Here is an 18,801-nt window from a genome sequence, read left to right as displayed (position 1 = left end):
CAGTATATCTAGGGATGAAAGGGAAGAATTCCAGAACTAGGTATAAGGAACAAATAAGAAGCTGGAAGTATGAAAGTAGCCACTCTACCTTTGCTGAAAATCTGATAAAACATGGACATGGCAAGTATTAGAGTGAACAATTACAACAACGAATATTATAGGAAAACAAAGAGCCCTTGCAATTTAAAAGAAAGCAATTATTCGACAAATCGATATGAGAAATAACTCACTGATATGTTAGCTACTAAAGCAATAACAAACAGAAACGTGTAACATAACCAGATTAAATAACTAATGAATCCCCCCTCCTCTGACTCCCCCCCCTCTCTCTCTCTCTCTCTCTCACACACACACACACACACACACACACACACACACACACACACACACACACACACACATACACACATACACACACACACAACCAATGCACATATATCAAACCACACACATAACATGGTCAAAAGACGAAAGATAGACGATCAGCGTCAGGTGGCAACATTACACACTGCAAACACAAACACAGTCCGACACACGACGAAAAGTGGAAGCGAAGTGTTCTAATAAAGTTGGACGATAAAATCGCCCGAAATCGGCCACCTGGACTATGGGGACCGAATAAACACATCTCCAGGACTACACATACACATGAACTAGCAACATTGTAAGTCGTAAGCACACCAAACGATAATTTAACCTCAGGACACTTGTGCTGTAAAAGTTGTTTCTAACTTGAAAAACAAGAGGAAAACACGAGAAAGCGTAACAACGTAACATAATTATTTATAAACATATAAAAAGAAACATGTATTACAGGCCGCTGAAGATGCTTCATAAATAAGAGAATCAAAACGCGCATGGCAGTAACAGACTGCCTTTCATTAAGTTGCAAAGACCTCCATGAACAACAATTTTATTTTTGAGTGTCGACAAGACTGAGTGGTACAGGGGGGAATCCCCTGACCTGTGTGACGATGGTAGAAACGCGGTAGTTCGTGAACTCGCGTTGTAGTGTCCAGCTGAGTGAAAGATGTCGGCATGGAATCAAATGATTGAAATGGGTCTGAGCACTATGGGACTTAACATATGACGTCATCAGTTCCCTAGAACTTAGAACTACTTAAACCTAACTAACATAAAGACATCACACACATCCATGCCCGAGGCAGGATTCGAACCTGCGACCGTTGCGGTCGCGCGGTTCCAGATTGAAGCGCCTAGAACCGCTCGGCCAATTCGGCCGGCAAGGAATCCTGAAAAGTAGAAGGCAAGTGCTGTGATACGCATCCTACTTGCGGAAGGACAGCGCCTGAAGAAACGATTTACGGCGAAGGTATTATGAAGACGACAAGAGTGTTCGAGTGGTGTACGTAGTTTAGTGGAGGCAGAAGAAATGTTCATGACAAACTGAAGAGTGGAAAACCTTCCATTTTGACTGACGATTTGGTGCAAAAAATGGAGGAGTTCGTGAAAACCGCCGATTGACAGTGGACGAATTTTTTGCGATGTTTTCCAACTCTCCAGAACTCTCTCTTATGAGACACTCACAGTAACGCTGTCATACAGGTAACTGTGCTCAAGATGTGTGCGAATACAGCTAACAGAGAAAGTACGAGAAAAGTGTGGTAGGTAACACACGCGAGTTTCTCCAGCGACTTGAACTGCAAGGTGAGGATTTTCTGAGCTCTACTGTGACTGGAGATGAAACGTGACTGGCTCATTACAAGTCTGAGAGAAAAAAAACAGGTCTCACAATGGCGTCACACCAATTTTCCATTTGCTGGAAAAAATACAGAATCAAAATTGTGGAAAAAAAGATGGCCTCTGAGTTTTGTGACCGAAAAGGTATTATTTTGGTCAATTTTCTGCCTCAATTGGAAACCATCAGCGTACAAGATATTGTGTGACCCTGCAAAATCTCAAAAAATGTGTGAAATCTTACGGGACTTAACTGCTAAGGTCATCAGTCCCTAAGCTTACACACTACTTAACCTAAATTGTCCTAAGGACAAGCACACACACCCATGCCCGAGGGAGGACTCGAACCTCCGCCGGGACCAACCGCACAGTCCAAGACTGCAGCGCCGTACACCGCTCGGCTAATCCGGCGCGGCAACAAAACCTCAAAAGGATTCAGAACAAAGTAAGGGCATTGCTGACGAATGGAGTGTGCTCATTGCACGGCAACGCCCGTACTCGCACAGGCTTGGCCGCCGAGGCGCTCCTGGTCTCACTTGGTCGGGATGTCTCGAACTGCCCTCCGTATTGTTCTGATTTGGCGCCACCAGACTATCATCTTTCCACCTCCCTGAAGGCCCTCTAGGATGGGACTAAATTTTCGACCTGTGGACAGGTGCAGAAAGAGGTACTGGCGTGGCGGTGGAGCTGCCTGGAGAGTTCTTCGAGGAGGGCTTAAAGAAGCTCGTGTCACCGCTTAGCAGACGCACTGAAAGTGGACGGCGATTGCGTGGGAAATAGTCAACGAATGTATCGACAATATATTGTAATTTTTTCTGGTTACACATTTCTAAAAAAAGATATAAAAATCTATTAGACTTACTTTCTGAGCATGTCTCGTAAGACCTGGGGTTGCTTTTCCCAACTTGGCTAAATGGATCATTGTTAATGTGTGTATTTTACCGCTGAAGCTGTACGTCTCCATGTTCGTAGTAGTACAGCTCTGCCTTGCACAGTTCATCCATGTGCTGATGCTGTGCGACCAGAATAAGTTTAGACGTGGCGGAGTTACGGCCTGACCTTCTGCCGCCGCTGTTTGCAGGTACCTCACCAAGACCATCACGAACAACTCCGGCATCAGGAGCCAGGACTCGTCCACCGTCTTCTCCTCTACCTTCGGCACGCCGCAGGGCATCCAGGCTGCGCTCAACTTCCTCAGCCAGAACTTCGACGCCATCAGGCAGTAGTGAGTATCCTGCATGTCAACCTATGAAGGTGATTCACTCAAGAATCATACGACTACAATTCTGAAGATTTCGTTTGCTGAAGAAGTTTTGGGTTTTCATTGACTCCTTAAGGTATCTGTGGTGTGCGTACTGTAAGACCTTCGGTACACACACCATCAGATTATTTGACTTGTCGCTCTAACGAAGTAGGCGAATGTCAGTAATATGTCTCGTGGTCTTATTGTGGCGTGTTTATCTTCTGCCGTTAGGTCAGACGATAGAAATTCCACTTGCATGCTTAGAATAGCAGATTGACGGTGACCAACTTTAAATAGAACTTGATTAATTTTCACACACATTTATTAAAATAACAAGCATAAAATTACTTAACTTGGTTCTGGATGTTATTTACAATTGACAATCTGAAGTTCCTTTGGTATTCCTACGTTAATCTTATTCTCATATATATCTCTGATACTTGACAAAAGTGTCTCTACATTTATCTTCACGGCTATGTATAGGAATATGGTATTCTTATCAGGTGCCGACTGATACTTGACTATAGACTGGTACAGACTGGTGCAGACAATTGCAGACTGACTAATCGGAGGTCCGTACACTCATTATAATACCTCACGCGTTCATATATGATTGCGCGAGTGTGATCTGCTAGGAGAAAAGGTTCTACGTTAGCAGCAATCTCATTGGCTGCATTACATATTAATACGCGGATCGGCAGAAGCAGAATTTGGTCCATCTCTAAGGCAGCGCCATCTTGTAGTGCGGAGACAGATGAGCGTTGCGCCTGCGCTGTTGTGCTTAGCGGGGCGCGCTCTAGTGGGAAAGTTGTGAACGCGCTGGCTACGCGGAACTATGTACACAACAGTACCTGTATGAAATTAACTATCTGATGAGCTAAGGGGGGGGGGGGGGGGGGCGAGGCGGAGGGAGGAGGGAGGAGGGGCATGTGGTCAGTTCTCCAGACCCCAGAACAGCTGAAGTAGCTCCAGATTTGTAGCCGCAACGTTCGAAACGTGCTAAGTATCTTTTCTTTGAGAACAGGTTTTATTACATTACATATGAGGCGTGTTTTTTTTAAGTAAGTACCGTTTTGAAATTTAAAAAAAGACATGCTAAGATATCTCACACTTTTATTTTTACATGAAAGCCTGTACGTTAATCTACTTTTCTACATAATTTCCGTCAATATTGAGGCTCTTGCCATAATGTTGTACCAGGTTTTGAATACCCTCCTCATAGAAGTCTGCCGCCTGACTTGTTAACCACTGCATCACCACTGTTTTGACTTCGTCATCATCTTGAAGACGCTGACCGCCCCGGTGTTTCTTCGAGTGCAGGAACAGACAGTAGTCACTGGGCGCTAGATCGGGGCTGTACGGAGGATGATCTAGAGTTTCCCATCGAAAAGATGTGATGAGATCTTTGGTCTGATTCGCCACATACGGACGGGGATTGTCTTGCAGCAAAACGATGCCCTTGCTCAACTTCCATGGACTGTTGCTTTGATTCTGGTGTGACGTAGGCCACCCATGTTTCATCGACAGTAACAAATCTTTACCGTCTTTGTGGTACCGCTCAAGGAAAGTCAATGCACTGTCTAAACGTTTGGCTTTGTGCACATCCGTCAACATTTTCGGTATCCAACGAGCGCACAGTTTTCGGTAATTCAAGTGCTCGGTCACAATTCCATACAAAACACTACGAGAAACATTAGGAAAGTCGCTTCCTGGCAGATTAAAACTGTGTGCCCGCGAAAGGCAAAGGTCCCGAGTTCGAGTCTCGGTCGGGCACACAGTTTTAATCTGCCAGGAAGTTTCATATCAGCGCACACTCCGCTGCAGAGTGAAAATCTCATTCTGGAAACATCCCCCAGGCTGTGGCTAAGCCATGTCTCCGCAGTATCCTTTCTTTCAGGAGTGCTAGTTCTGCAAGGTTCGCAGAAGAGCTTCTGTAAAGTTTGGAAGGTAGGAGACGAGGTACTGGCAGAAGTAAAGCTGTGAGTACCGGGCGTGAGTCGTGCTTCGGTAGCTCAGTTGGTAGAGCACTTGCCCGCGAAAGGCAAAGGTCCCGAGTTCGAGTCTCGGTCGGGCACACAGTTTTAATCTGCCAGGAAGTTTCATATCAGCGCACACTCCGCTGCAGAGTGAAAATCTCATTCTGGATTAGGAAAGTCATTCCGCAAGTAGGAAATCGTGAAGCGTCTGTTTTCTCTCACCTTCCTGCACCAAACTTTCATTAACGACCGAAGGACGCCCACTCTGTTGTTCATCATGCACATTTGTGCGGCCTTCTTTGAATACTCTCACCCACTTTCTTACCATTCCATCACTCATGATGTTTTCTCCGTAAACTGCAAAGATCTCACGATGAATATCGATCGCTTTTAGGCCTTTAGCACTAAGAAATCTTATAACAGCCCGTACTTCACAGTCGGCGGGACTCACGATTATCGGAGGCATCTTAAACACTCAGTACACAACGTAAACAAGGAAGAACTGTTATGGCGTCAATGCGTAGATTAAGGTACAGGCTTTCATGTAAAAATAAAATTATTGCGATATCTTAGCACGTCTTTTTTTAATTTCATAACAGTACTTACTTTAAAAAACACGCCTCGTACTTGCGAGTATATTATACTACGAGAAGCGTTCAATAAGTAATGCAACACATCTTTTCGTCGAACAAGTGCGGAGTTCGTTGTGGGACAGTCGAATATTCACGTTTCAGCCCCTATAATTTCATGATGTTTGTTAAGTGTCGGCACTGTACATAGCCTTCAAAATGGCATTTCTATTGGAGATCCGCTCCAAGCAGAGAACTGTCATTAAATTTCTTTTCGTGGAAAGCCAAGGTACCGCAAGTATTCATAAGCGCTTGCAGAATGTCTATGGAGACCTGGCAGTGAAACAAGGCACGATCAGGCGATGCATCTCCATCTTCGAAACAGGTCGCGCAAACCTGTCCATCCTCCGCGTACCGGTGAGCCGCACACAGCTGTGACTCCTGCAGTGTTGGAACGTGCGGACACTCTCATTCCAGGTGATCGACGGATCACAATCAGACACCTCGCTGCTCAATTGGACGTCTCTGTGAGTACTGCTGATACACTCATCTACCTGCTGGGATACCCAAAGGTGTGAGCCCGAAGGGTTCCTCAGTGAGTAACAGAAGACCACAAAGAGCACCGAAGGACCATCTATGCGGAGTTTCTCGCAAGTTACGAGGCCGATCGTGACATTTCTTCGTCTAAAATCGCCAGAAGTGATGAAGCAAGGGTTCACCAATTTGAACCGGAAGCAAAGCGGCAAACGGACCATGTCTCCTCCGAAGAAAAAGTTCAGAGCCGGAGCCTCAGCCGACAAAGTCTTCTGGGGCTCTGAAGGGTTATTCTGTTTGATGTCTTCCATCAAGGTGCAACGGTCAACTATGAAGTGAATTGTGCTACCCTCAGGAAACTTAACTAAAGTTTCAGCGTGTTCGTCACCACAAAAATATTAACGAACTTCTCCTTTTCCATGACAACGAAAGTGATACGCCCGCTAAACGGGCACGGTAGAACAGGTAATTAGAATTGTGGAAAGGGCCAAATAAGGTGTTGGTCAGTTTCAGTTCAAAATTTTAATTTATTGTAATTTAATAACCTTTACAAGTTTCTAAATCCAATTCTTTCGCGGCTGGAGGCCTCCAAACAAGAAATCTTAAAACTCAGCAAGATAAATTTTTAGTGACTGAAGAAAAACAGTTAAGATTGCAAATAAAATAATGAAAATATATATGTATATATCACAGCTAGGCTGAAAGCCTCAAGGTAAAAGTGGATAGAAGAAACATAAACAAGGTGCAATACCAATGACTGAAGGGCACAAATAAATTTCAAAATTTTAAAATACATTACCATAATATTATAAGGCAGAAGGCCGCAATGTTTTCGCTTAAGGGGAAGTTTTGAGAATAAGGCTTTAAACGGCTGAAGACCCACAGTTGATTTTCCAAAAATTCAAATAAATACTTTAACCTTTAAGTTTAAAGTGGCCAAGAGCACACTAAATGAAAAAGCAATGCAACGACAAGAACTAAATTTAAGAATAAGGTTTTAAGCAGCTGAAGGCCCACAATTGATTTTCCAAAAATTCAAAATACCTTAAACCTTTGAGTGGCTCACATCGTACTAAATGAAAAGATAGCACAATAACAGTAACTTTCAGCAAAATATCCACTTGCCAGAATTAAGACTTACTTACACGGGCTGAAGGCCCTTGACTTACATAAAACACAATAAAAATTGTTTTTCTGTAAGGCATTGGCTATAATTGATTACCAACAGACCATTAAACCCCCATGGAATGGGCAGTACAACAGCACTCAGACGCCTCCAGGAAAAGGGGGGGTGGGGGGCATGGACCTGCCCTCGAAACACTAAAGTTCACTTAGGTGAGACAGGTGGTGGGCCCAACTGCATTTGATCCATCGGAAACCCAACCAAGAGACAGTCACGGACCGACCAATCAAACGACTTGCTAGCCACCAATCGGTACATGAGAACTCAAAGACCACACTGTTACAGATGTGATTATCCACAATGAAGCATGTATTAAGCTGTCAAAACTACACACCGCGTTGGATAGCGACAACAGGTGAGGAAAGGACGTTGCCTGAAATTACGTCAGTGGCCAGGGCAGGTAACCGGAACACTAACGGCCACAAGGCAGAAAATTCCGCTAGTGCACTTGGATTGTAGTGAATCAATATAGTTAATTCCACCGCATGGCGGCTCGATTTCACCACTACAAAATCCTTGGGGTTACTCACAGTAAAAGCTCCCCAAGAGCAAACTGGACGACACAACACGAATAGACGTGGCTTGGGTAGTTGAAACCACTACTCAACTTTGACGTCCTGGGCCGGTGAGCCACGAAGCTCGAAGCGATCGGACAGCTCCACACACGCTCTGACACTGCGCAGGGACCGCCAGCGGACCCAGCCAACTGCGCCGCAAGGAGATATCCTCCCTGGTCCGCACCAACCGACCGACTGACCGCACACCCCCTAGCCGGAAACTATATGCACAAGACCAAAGATGGTTCACGGTGAAAATATCGATACTCATCGCTGCTGCCACACGTAGAAGGAGGAAGAACCATGGCATAACCACAACAACGACGGGAAACACAGAAAGTTCAAGGAAACGCATAGTCTGGAGTGAGCACGGCTCAGAAAGGCCTCTCGCAAGTCTGCTCACAAAACTTCACTGGACTGTTCCCCCCCATCCACCTTACAGCCAGGATTCGCACCCTCCGACTTCCATCTGTTTGGCCCATCGAAGGATGCGCCACGCAGGAAGCAGTAAGCAGGGCGTTGGCTCCTACATCGACCATTACAATGGTACCTGCTGTCATACAGGCCCTGCCACTAAGGTGGCCTAAGGCCATCGCACTAAACGCAGGTTATGTTGAAAAATAGAACTTTGCAGCCAAAAGAGTGGGGAATAACATGGTGTATAGGAAACCTGAGTAAAACCAACATACCTTGAGGAAAAAATAAATAATGTGTCGCTTTACTTATGGAACACCACCCGTAAAACCGCTTCTTTGTATGACGAAGGTAACGAATCGTAGCAGTGATCAACAGATTTCGTTGCTGCTAGTTTTACAATCCTCTCCATTCCAAACGTGCCTGAAAATCAGCTTTCAAATACATCTGTTTAACGCCCGAACGTAATAGTTGCCATATTGTTTGTTGTTTACAGGCGGGTTTCCGCTGTCGAAGAACAAAATGATGCTAGTAATGTCTCAAAACGTTTCGTATCTGCGAAAGTTAGACGGAATATCGCAGGAGCAGAATCTGCTACGAGTTCTGGGAAAATAATTTCGACGAATCCCGAATAAATACATGAAGTTATTTTGTTTATATACTGAATGGTTCCATTCTTGTAGGAACTAGGTTTGATTCTACCGCGAGCGGTAAGCAATATAGAACGTATGCATAACACTATTTATTTCAGTGAAACACGGAGAAAGGAGACGTATCTATTGTAATAAGAAACTGTATTTAAATATTTAGAAACTAGCGTAATAACCTTCCCCACGTCAGTTGAAGTGCAGACGTAGCCTGTCTTGCAATTCCTCGTGAAATGAATTCAGAACAAATTCATTTCACAACTTCTAAGCGTGATTCATGAAGATATGCAAATATTTTGATACGTTATTCTACAGCTAAAACTAAAGAAAATAAGTCATATAAACATAGGTAAGCTAATGATTAGTTACGGAGCTACAGCTAATAAAAGATTTTGCCTGCAATTTAGCAACTTCGCTAATGTGAAGACACTGCAAAACTGTACGAGGTTAAAGTAAAACACGATTTCCATTTATTTTGTTGTTATTGGTCTGGTGAATCTAATAAAACATGCCCCTGGCGTGTATCTGCATTACTTGCTCGCATTATACATGCAATCGACAAAATGAAGAACAACCCTCTGAAACTGAAACGAGCAACGCAATCTGTTCATACACGTGCAGCTAAATGCATTGAACTCGGTAGAGACATTTTTGAACATGTATTGTGCAATTAACTTCCTTATCACTCAGCTTCGTTTGTTCCTGTTTAGCAAGAATTCACGTGTGCTACGGTATTAATAATAGCAAATTATGTAACACATTCATACAGTTTCAAATAACGTTATTACCATCATTTTTTCAAGATTAAATTCCCTACAACTTCTATTGAAAACTATGTGCAATTGTCTGCAATTTAAAAACAATTTGGAACAAGTAGAGAATAACTTAAAGTTTGCGAAATTACATCTTTGCTCCTCTAGATGTTCTCGAAAACTACTGCAGATACATACATGTCTGTGACGTTTTTGTAGATTCACCAAACCAGTAACAACAAAATAAATGGAAATCGTGCTATACTTTAACCTCGTACAGTTTTGCGATGCGAAGTGGTCAAGCGGTAGGCGTTGCAGTCTGGAACCGCGCGACCACTCTGGTCGCAGGTTCGAATCCTGCCTCGGGTATGGATGTGTGTGATGTCCTTAGGTTAGTTAGGTTTAAGTAGTTCTAAGTTCTAGGGGACTGATAACCTCAGAAGTTAAGTCCCATAGTGCCATTTGACCCTTTTTTTGCGATGGCTTCATATTAGCGAAGTTGCTAAATTTCGGGAAAAATCGTTTATTAGCCGTAAATCCGTACTAAACATTTGCGGACCTATGTTTATATAAACTTCTCTCTTTAGTTTTGTCGGTAGAATAACATATTAAAATATTTCCATATCTTCGTGAATCACCCTTTATTAAGAAAACTGAAACTGCTCAAGGCAGATTTCTAATGTGTTTAAAAAAATAGTGTCGGCGTGCAGATGACGTAATGGCAAACATGACGAATCTATGTAGTCGCCGTCAATCAAGCGTGATACATACGGTTCCTGGTAGAAGTGGCGGTCATTTCGTTTGCCCGAAAACATTCGTGAATGTATTTGGTGTTCCAAGGAGGAGGAGTGTGACATTAACCAAAAAACTAAAGATTGATCGAGTGGCGTACCATGGTAACAGGGGTGATTCATACACCTGTACATATAGCGAGGACGATATTGTACTGATGAAGCATCATACGACACCTGTAACAAGAGAAGAGGGTCATTACAGTAGAAGGAGTCTAAAAAATATCTCTGCTGTGATCTTAATATTGGTCGTTCATAGAAGACGTTTAAAGTCAGAATTTGCAGAGATCAAAGTTAAAGAAATAGAAGGATACTTTTTAAATTCTATCCAAATCTATCATTTGCAAGGCCGAGGTGAGATACTTGTAAGACGTGTGACTTGTTGCAACTTGACAATCAAAGACACTCACCAGACAACAGAAAAGCTCAGAATGCAGTAGAACTGCACCATAGGTCGAGGTGCAATATTAGACAGAACAGGTAGACATTCTGTGGGTGTGAATTTTATTGTCCCGGATACGCTCACACAGCCATGGTAGACACGCAGCTGGATGTAGCCATGAGAAGCGTATCCGGGACAATAAAATCCACACCCACAGAATGGCTACCTGTTCTGTCGAATATTGCACCACCGAAGTTACGACGTCAAGCAGCGTTGAAAAGGGAATGGGAGAAATGCTCCAAGAATTCCAGGTTACCGCTACACCAGGACTGTGATTCCACTCAAAGGCAACGTCTTAAGTCCAGGAAACCCTCCTGGAGACTTGGAAAAAGGCTTACTTCTGAAGTATTCCAACCAGAAACAGCATGGCGGGAAGAATGGTTCGCAGCCAATCCCGATTCTGCAGGTCTCATTGACCTGCATCTACATCTACATCCATACTCCGCAAGCCACCTAACGGTGTGTGGCGGAGGGTACCCTGAGTACCTCTATCGGTTCTCCCTTCTATTCCAGTCTCGTATTGTACGTGGAAAGAAGGATTGTCGGTATGCTTCTGTGTGGGCTCTAATCTCTCTGATTTTATCCTCATGGTCTCTTCGCGAGATATACGTAGGAGGGAGAAATATACTGATTGACTCTTCGGTGAAGGTATGTTCTCGAAACTTTAACAAAAGCCCGTACCGAGCTACTGAGCGTCTCTCCTGCAGAGTCTTCCACTGGAGTTTATCTATCATCTCCGTAACGCTTTCGCAATTACTAAATGATCCTGTAACGAAGCGCGCTGCTCTCCGTTGGATCTTCTCTATCTCTTCTATCAACCCTACCTGGTGCGGATCCCACACTGCTGAGCAGTATTCAAGCATTGGGCGAACAAGCGTACTGTAACCTACTTCCTTTGTTGTCGGATTGCATTTCCTTAAGATTCTTCCAATGAATCTGTCTGGCATCTGCTTTACCGACGATCAACTTTATATGATCATTCCATTTTAAATCACTCCTAATGAGTACTCCCAGATAATTTATGGAATTAACTGCTTCCAGTTGCTGACCTGCTATTTTGTAGCTAAATGATAAGGGACCTATCTTTCTATGTATTCGCATCACATTACACTTGTCTACATTGAGATTCAATTGCCATTCCGTGCACCATGCGTCAATTCGCTGCAGATCCTCCTGCATTTCAGTACAATTTTCCATTGTTGCAACCTCTCGAAACACCACAGCATCATCTGCAAAAAGCCTCAGTGAACTTCAGATGTCATCCACCAGGTCATTTATGTATATTGTGAATAGCAACGGTCCTATGACACTCCCCTGCGGCACACCTGAAATCACTCTTACTTCGGAAGACTTCTCTCCATTGAGAATGACATGCTGCGTTCTGTTATCTAGGAACTCCTCAATCCAATCGCACAATTGATCTGATAGTCCGTATGCTCTTACTTTGTTCATTAAACGACTGTGGGGAACTGTGTCAAACGCCTTGCGGAAGTCAAGAAACACGGCATCTACCTGTGAACCCGTGTCTAAGGCCCTCTGAGTCTCGTGGACGAATAGCGCGAGCTGGGTTTCACACGACCGTCTTTTTCGAAACCCATGCTGATTCCTACAGAGTAGATTTCTAGTCTCCAGAAAAGACATTATACTCGAACATAATACGTGTTCCAAAATTCTACAACTGATCGACGTTAGAGATATAGGTCTATAGTTCTGCACATCTGTTTGACGTTCCTTCTTGAAAACGGGGATGACCTGTGCCCTTTTCCAATCCTTTGGAACGCTTCGGTCTTCTAGAGACCTGATGCTACACGAGTCCCTCCTGGATTCCACTTACCTAGGAGGTCGTGGACCACCCTAAATCGCATACGCACCAAGCACGGAAGATGCCAGGACTTGAAGCATGAGTGGGGAATCGCTGAAAGCGCCAAGTGTGACTGCGGACACCAACGACAAACAATACACCACATAGTCACAGAGTGTCCCCTACGCAAATATGCTGGAGGAGGTCTCTGAGGAAGCAATCTCCTGGCTGGATACTTAAGATATTAACCTATAGTTTTTATTACAACTTGAAGCTCTGTTTGTCAATGTTACTGTCTGTAAAAACCACTTTTTCTCTTTTACATGTAACTCATCGTAGTATTTTTATCCATATGAATATTACTGATTTATCTATCTAATCTAAGACTTTCATTGCCATAAATGAATGTAATTTATTTTATTTGTAGTATATGCATATTGTGTTACCAGTAACAACATTGCTGTTCAATTCAACTAATACATCCTTGATGCCAAACGAAATAATAATAAATAATAATAGGTCGAGAGAAAGCGCAGTGACAAACATGAAGAATAATGCGACTTCTTCATGCCTGGAAGCAACACTTGTACATTAGCAGTCGATCTAAAACTCCTGTGGTATGTTCCAACTCTTACACTCTCCAACAGTCTGCAGACAATGGTTGAAGTGGTCGATGCAGCAAGCAGAAACTTACAGGTGCCAGTATTTGAATGCTGGTCCCTGTTTTGACCATGTGGTACAAAAATAAAATAAATTTGGAAATTAGACGACTGAAAGCTGTTTGATTTGACACCCTGTAGCGAATAACCGAGTCCTGCAACCATCTCGGAAAAGATGCTCATGTAGAGTCTCAAGTGAAATGTCTCCCAGTATGTACTAGTACAGGATGTAGACACATGGTTGACGACATATGGGTGTTTGCGTCTGGTTCTGGGTCATGCTCGGATATCTGAATAGTCAGGCTACCGCTCGCAATAAGCGGGAAATCCGGTTTCGAAGCCCGATTAGGCACAAATTTTCACTATCATCATTCCACTATACAGATGAATGTTGCCCGTATTCGCAACTACATTTAGACTGAAGAGCCAAACAAACTGGTACACCTGCCTAAAATGGTGCAGGGCCCCCGCGAGCACGCAGATGTGCCGCAACACGATGTGCCATGGAGTCGACTAACGTCTTAAGTAGGGCTGGAGGGAATGGACATCATGAATGGTGCAGGGCTCTCCATAAAGCCGCAGAAGTACGAGGCGGTGGAGACATCTTCTGAACAGCATATTGAAAGGAATCCGAGGTGTGCTCAACAACGTTCATGGCTACGGGGTTTGGTGGCCATGGGAAGTGTCTAAACTCAGGAGAGTGTTCCTGGAGACACTCTGCAGCGATTCTGGACGTGTGGGGTATCGCATTGTCCTGCTGGAACTGCCCAAGTCCGTCCTAATGCGCAATGGACATGCCTGGATGCAAGTGAAGAGACAGGATGTATACGTACGTGTCAGCTGTCAGAGTGGTGTCTAGACGTATCAGGGGCCCAGTAACACTCCAGCTGCATACGCCCCATACCATTTCAGATCCTCCAGCAGCTTTTAACAGTCCCCTGCTGACATTCAGATCTGTGGAGTCACGAAGCTGTCTCCATACCCGTACACGTCCATCCGCTCGATACAATTTTCAACGAGACTCTTCCGACCAGGCTACATGTTTCCAGTCATCAACAGTACTGCGACGGTGTTGAAAGACCCAGGCGAGGCGTAAAAGATTGTGTCGTGCGGCCATCAAGGGTACACGAGTGGGCCTTCGGCTCCGAAGCCCACATAGATGATGTTTCGTTGGATGGTTCGCACGCTGACACTTGGTGATGGTCCAGTATTGAAATCTGCAGAAATTTGCCGTAAGGTTGAACTTCTGTCGCGTTGAACGATTCCTTTCAGTCATCATTGGTCCCATTCTTACAGGATCATTTTCCGGCCGCACAGATGTCGGAGATTTGATGGTTTATCGGATTCCTGATATTTACGGTACACTCGTGAAATGGTAGTACGGGAAAATTACCATTTCATCGCTACCTCAGAAATGCTGTGTCCCATCGCTCGTGCGCCGATTATAACACCACATTTGAACTGACTTGAACGTTGGTAACCTGCCACTGTCGCAGCAGTAACACTTCTAACTGCGCCAGACAATTGTCTTATATAGGCGTTGCCGATCGCAGCGCAGTATTCCGCCTGTTTACATACCTCTGTACTTTAATACGCATGGCCGGCCGGAGTGGCCGAGCGGTTCTAGGCGCTACAGTCTGGAACCGCGCGACTGCTACTGTCGCAGGTTCGAATCCTGCCTCGGGCATGGATGCGTGTGATGTCCTTAGGTTACTTAGATTTAAGTAGTTCTAAGTTCTATGGGAGTGATGACCACAGAAGTTAAGTCCCATAGTGCTCAGAGCAATTGAACCAAAATTTAATACGCATGCCTGTACCAGTTTCTTTGGCGCTCCAGTGTAGATTACCTGTAGTCGCCTAGTGCACAACTAACGCGGTAAGGAGAAAGTATATCACAGTGTGAACTGCTCCATGTATTCCCACTTCATTTCAGATTCTGCTGTTTACTGTAATTCACAGTGTCAGGTACATTATAAACTACCATAGAGGACGCAGCTTTTTTGGGACAAACACTGATGTTAATATCGTTGACTCTAGAGGAGGCGATTATTGAGTTCGACAAGTAAAACGTGTAATCTCTTTTTACAGTTACGGTGGCTTCAACATTATCAGCAGCGTTGTCTCTGGTATAGCGGCGAGGTTGACGACAGAAGAGCAGCTTAATGAAGTAAGTAACGGTTGCAATTGAAAAAATGACACTCGCTAAAGCAAATTCCATATAGTCAGTAAGTAATTAGACTGCATGTGTCGGAATGCACATTTGCAACAAACTGCAGTACGATCCACCTGCCTTCATTTTTCACCCATATGTGAGGACTACAGGGGCTAAATAAGGTAGATTACAGCTCGAACGGAGGCACACGGACCATCCCTTGATCCTCGTTTCAGTCGCTAGATGAACGGGAAAGGGGATGTCTCGTAGTGGTGCAAAGTACCACCCATTGACTGCTCGGTACTCTGTGAAGCATGTTTGTAGATTTGATAGAAGTAAAATCCACACATCCACTACTCCAAAGCTCTCTCCATTTAGAGCCATACACGATCCGACATTCCATGCTGACAGAAGAGTTTGATAACACTGAGCGTGATGAAACAAACATAAATATAATTTCAGTGAGTTAAGAACACTTGTTTCTCAAACAAGTACCAGCCAGATGAATACAAGAAATTACGTAAATAGTTGTTTCACCATTTTCTATTCTAAGAAAAATTATTCAGCACGTTATATTCTGTCTTTACCAAAACATTTTTTTCCAGCTCACCAGTTTTGTCAATGACAATGAAGCAAACTTCGACTCAGCAACACTGCAGGTCGTGCAGGCGTCTCTAACTGAAGCCCAGGCAAACATGGACTGGACGGATAAACATCGTGACAGTATCCGCGTCTGGCTGCAGACGTACATCGAGAACCAGCCGGAACCAACTGGACAGACAGAACCAACTGGAGTGACAGAACCAACTGGAGTGACAGAACCAACTGGAGTGACAGAACCAACTGGAGTGACAGAACCAACTGGAGTGACAGAACCAACTGGAGTGACAGAACCAACTGGAGAGACAGAACCAACTGGAGAGACAGGACCAACTGGAGTGACAGAACCAACTGGAGTGACAGAACCAACTGGAGAGACAGGACCAACTGGCGAGACAGAACCAACTGGAGACACAGGACCAACTGGAGAGCCAGAAACTACTACCCCAAATTCAAATAGTAGTCCATGTTCGTCATCATCATTCATTTTAGTTGCAGCAACTTTAGGTTTATTACTCTCGCAGTTTACAGCGTGAATACTGAACTGTTGCTGATTATGTTTGTCCAACTTTGTATTAATTACGGTCATAGTGTCGCTTTGTGCTGTGGTGAAAACACTTCTTTAAGTTACTAGAGTTTGCATATATAATTTATATATGGTTATTTATATAATGACTTGGTGAAAAAAAAACTTTGTTTTCAACAGTTATACTACTTTGTTACTGCAAATATGGTATACCAATTGAAAGTATATCATTTAATTTTGGGGGTTAAGAACATAAACTGTAATATATGTTTCAGTTAGGATAATTGATGCCAAATTTGTGATAAAAGTAATTTAATGAAGAAATTGCAGTTTTATAAAATAAATTCTTTGCATATTCACTTTTAGCACTGATTCGACTTTGTCGTCCATTCAGAGCTATCACCGTCCTAGATTTGCCTGTCTAGTGTACCAGACATATTCGATGATTTACTGTCCAAATCCTAATCCTGGTCTCACCGCCACAACCAACTTCTCATTTCAGTTGTGACACCTCGTACCAGTCTGTCACAAACCAATGAACCTACCCTCAATACTAACGAGGGAAACTACCTCTCAGATTTAATGGTAAGCTGGTGCAGTGGGTAGCATGTCAAAAACTGAACACAGATCAAGAATGAAAACAGGAAGAAGCTGTACTGAACTGTGGAGAAAATGCAAAATAGAAAAAGTGAACCTCCAAGAACAAGAAGTTCAATAAAGAGTAGCAGACAATTAAAAGTGCCGTCGTGGGTAAGAGTGCATGATGTTGGACTACCGACCGGGCGAGCTGTGTTCAAACTTACCTCGTGCAATTTTTTTTCTGCTGTTCGCTTTATTCGCTGTGTCGTGGTGTAACGTCCGTTTGCAACAGTGAGCAGTAAGGAAGGGACCTATAATGACAGTTGATTCTGCACCAGTGTATTAGCAGCCGAAAGGAAGTGGCTTTCGAATGGGAACCCCCAACGTCTGATCACAAGGAGACAAGTCAGCCGAATCGTTCACACACGGCATTAGTGACAGCACTTGTGTGGCATATGGCAGGAATGTCTTACGGTGCACCTTATTTGTACGACTGGAAAGTCAGTGAGATATGCCTCCTTGCCAGAGATAGGTGTTTGCATGAATGTGAATGTGATCACTCCCAGGGAAATGATGAAAATATAATAGTTTCTCAAATAAGATTCAACAAATGAACGCTACAGTTCCACAATCACACAGTTTCTCTGTGCTCTATCAAAACATAAGTTTTTAACATTTCTGAAGTCGGGTTCCGTTTTGGAAGTCTTGACTCTTAAATTCCTTTGCTGTAACATAGGTCACGTCCGCTTACGTGTTGTTTACATTTCTGTGGGGCGTCTGTCTGGTATATCGCCTGCACTCACTATTCATCACATTTACTTGCAATGGTAATGTATTCTTACCACATGACTCATATTCTATAGCCGATATTTAGTATGACAACTGCGAAGATTGCAGAAAGAGAGCAATCATTTCAATGAACCGACGGACGGTTGGAACACGTCGTGCTTGGAACACGTATTACGTTCGAGTATAATGACTTTTCTGCAGACTAAAAGTCTACTCTGTAGAAATCAGCATGGGTTTCGAAAAAGACGATCGTATCAATGCCAGCTCGTGCTATTCGTCCACGAGACTCAGAGGGCCATAGACAAGGGTTCCCAGGTAGATTCCGTGTTTCTTGACTTCCGCAAGGCGTTTGATACAGTTCCCCACAGTCGTTTAATGAACAAAGTGAGAGCATATGGACTATCAGACCAATTGTGTGACTGGATTAAAGGTTTCCTAGATAATAGAACGTAGCATGTCATTCTCAATGGTGAAGAGTCTTCCGAAGTAAGAGTGATTTCAGGTGTGGCGCAGAGGAGTGTCGTAGGACCGTTGCTATTCACAATATATATAAATGACCTTGTGGATAACATCGGAAGTTCACTGAGGCTTTATGCGGATGATGCTGTAGTATATCGAGAGGTTGTAACAATGAAAAATTGTACGAAAATGAAGGAGGATCTTCAACGAATTGACGCATGGTGCAGGGAATGGCAATTGAATCTCAATGTAGACAAGTGTAATGTGCTGCGAATACACAGAAAGAAAGAACATTTATCATTTAGCTCCAATATAGCAGGTCAGCAACTGAAAGCAGTTAATTCCATAAATTATCTGGGAGTAGGCATTAGGAGTCATCTAAAATGGAATGACCACATAAAGTTGATCGTCGGTAAAGCAGACGCCAGAC

General features: G+C 43.7%; 1 protein-coding gene across 1 annotated transcript in view; it reads left to right on the top strand.

Annotated features, from left to right (window-relative positions):
* The window catches only part of LOC126293584 (aminopeptidase N-like), a 155,445-nt gene extending 138,536 nt beyond the window's left edge, over positions 1-16,909 (top strand). The window contains exons 15-17 of the mRNA XM_049986859.1: positions 2,780-2,923; positions 15,355-15,433; positions 16,024-16,909. Of these exons, the coding sequence (XP_049842816.1) occupies positions 2,780-2,923; positions 15,355-15,433; positions 16,024-16,554 (754 nt within the window). The 3' untranslated portion in view covers positions 16,555-16,909. The remainder of the gene's footprint in view (positions 1-2,779; positions 2,924-15,354; positions 15,434-16,023) is intronic.
* The last annotated feature ends 1,892 nt before the right edge of the window (positions 16,910-18,801 follow it).

The sequence above is a fragment of the Schistocerca gregaria genome, chromosome 10 (genome assembly GCF_023897955.1).
Source record: "Schistocerca gregaria isolate iqSchGreg1 chromosome 10, iqSchGreg1.2, whole genome shotgun sequence".
In the NCBI taxonomy this organism is placed as follows: domain Eukaryota; kingdom Metazoa; phylum Arthropoda; class Insecta; order Orthoptera; family Acrididae; genus Schistocerca; species Schistocerca gregaria.
This window is presented reverse-complemented; position numbering and strand designations above follow the sequence as displayed.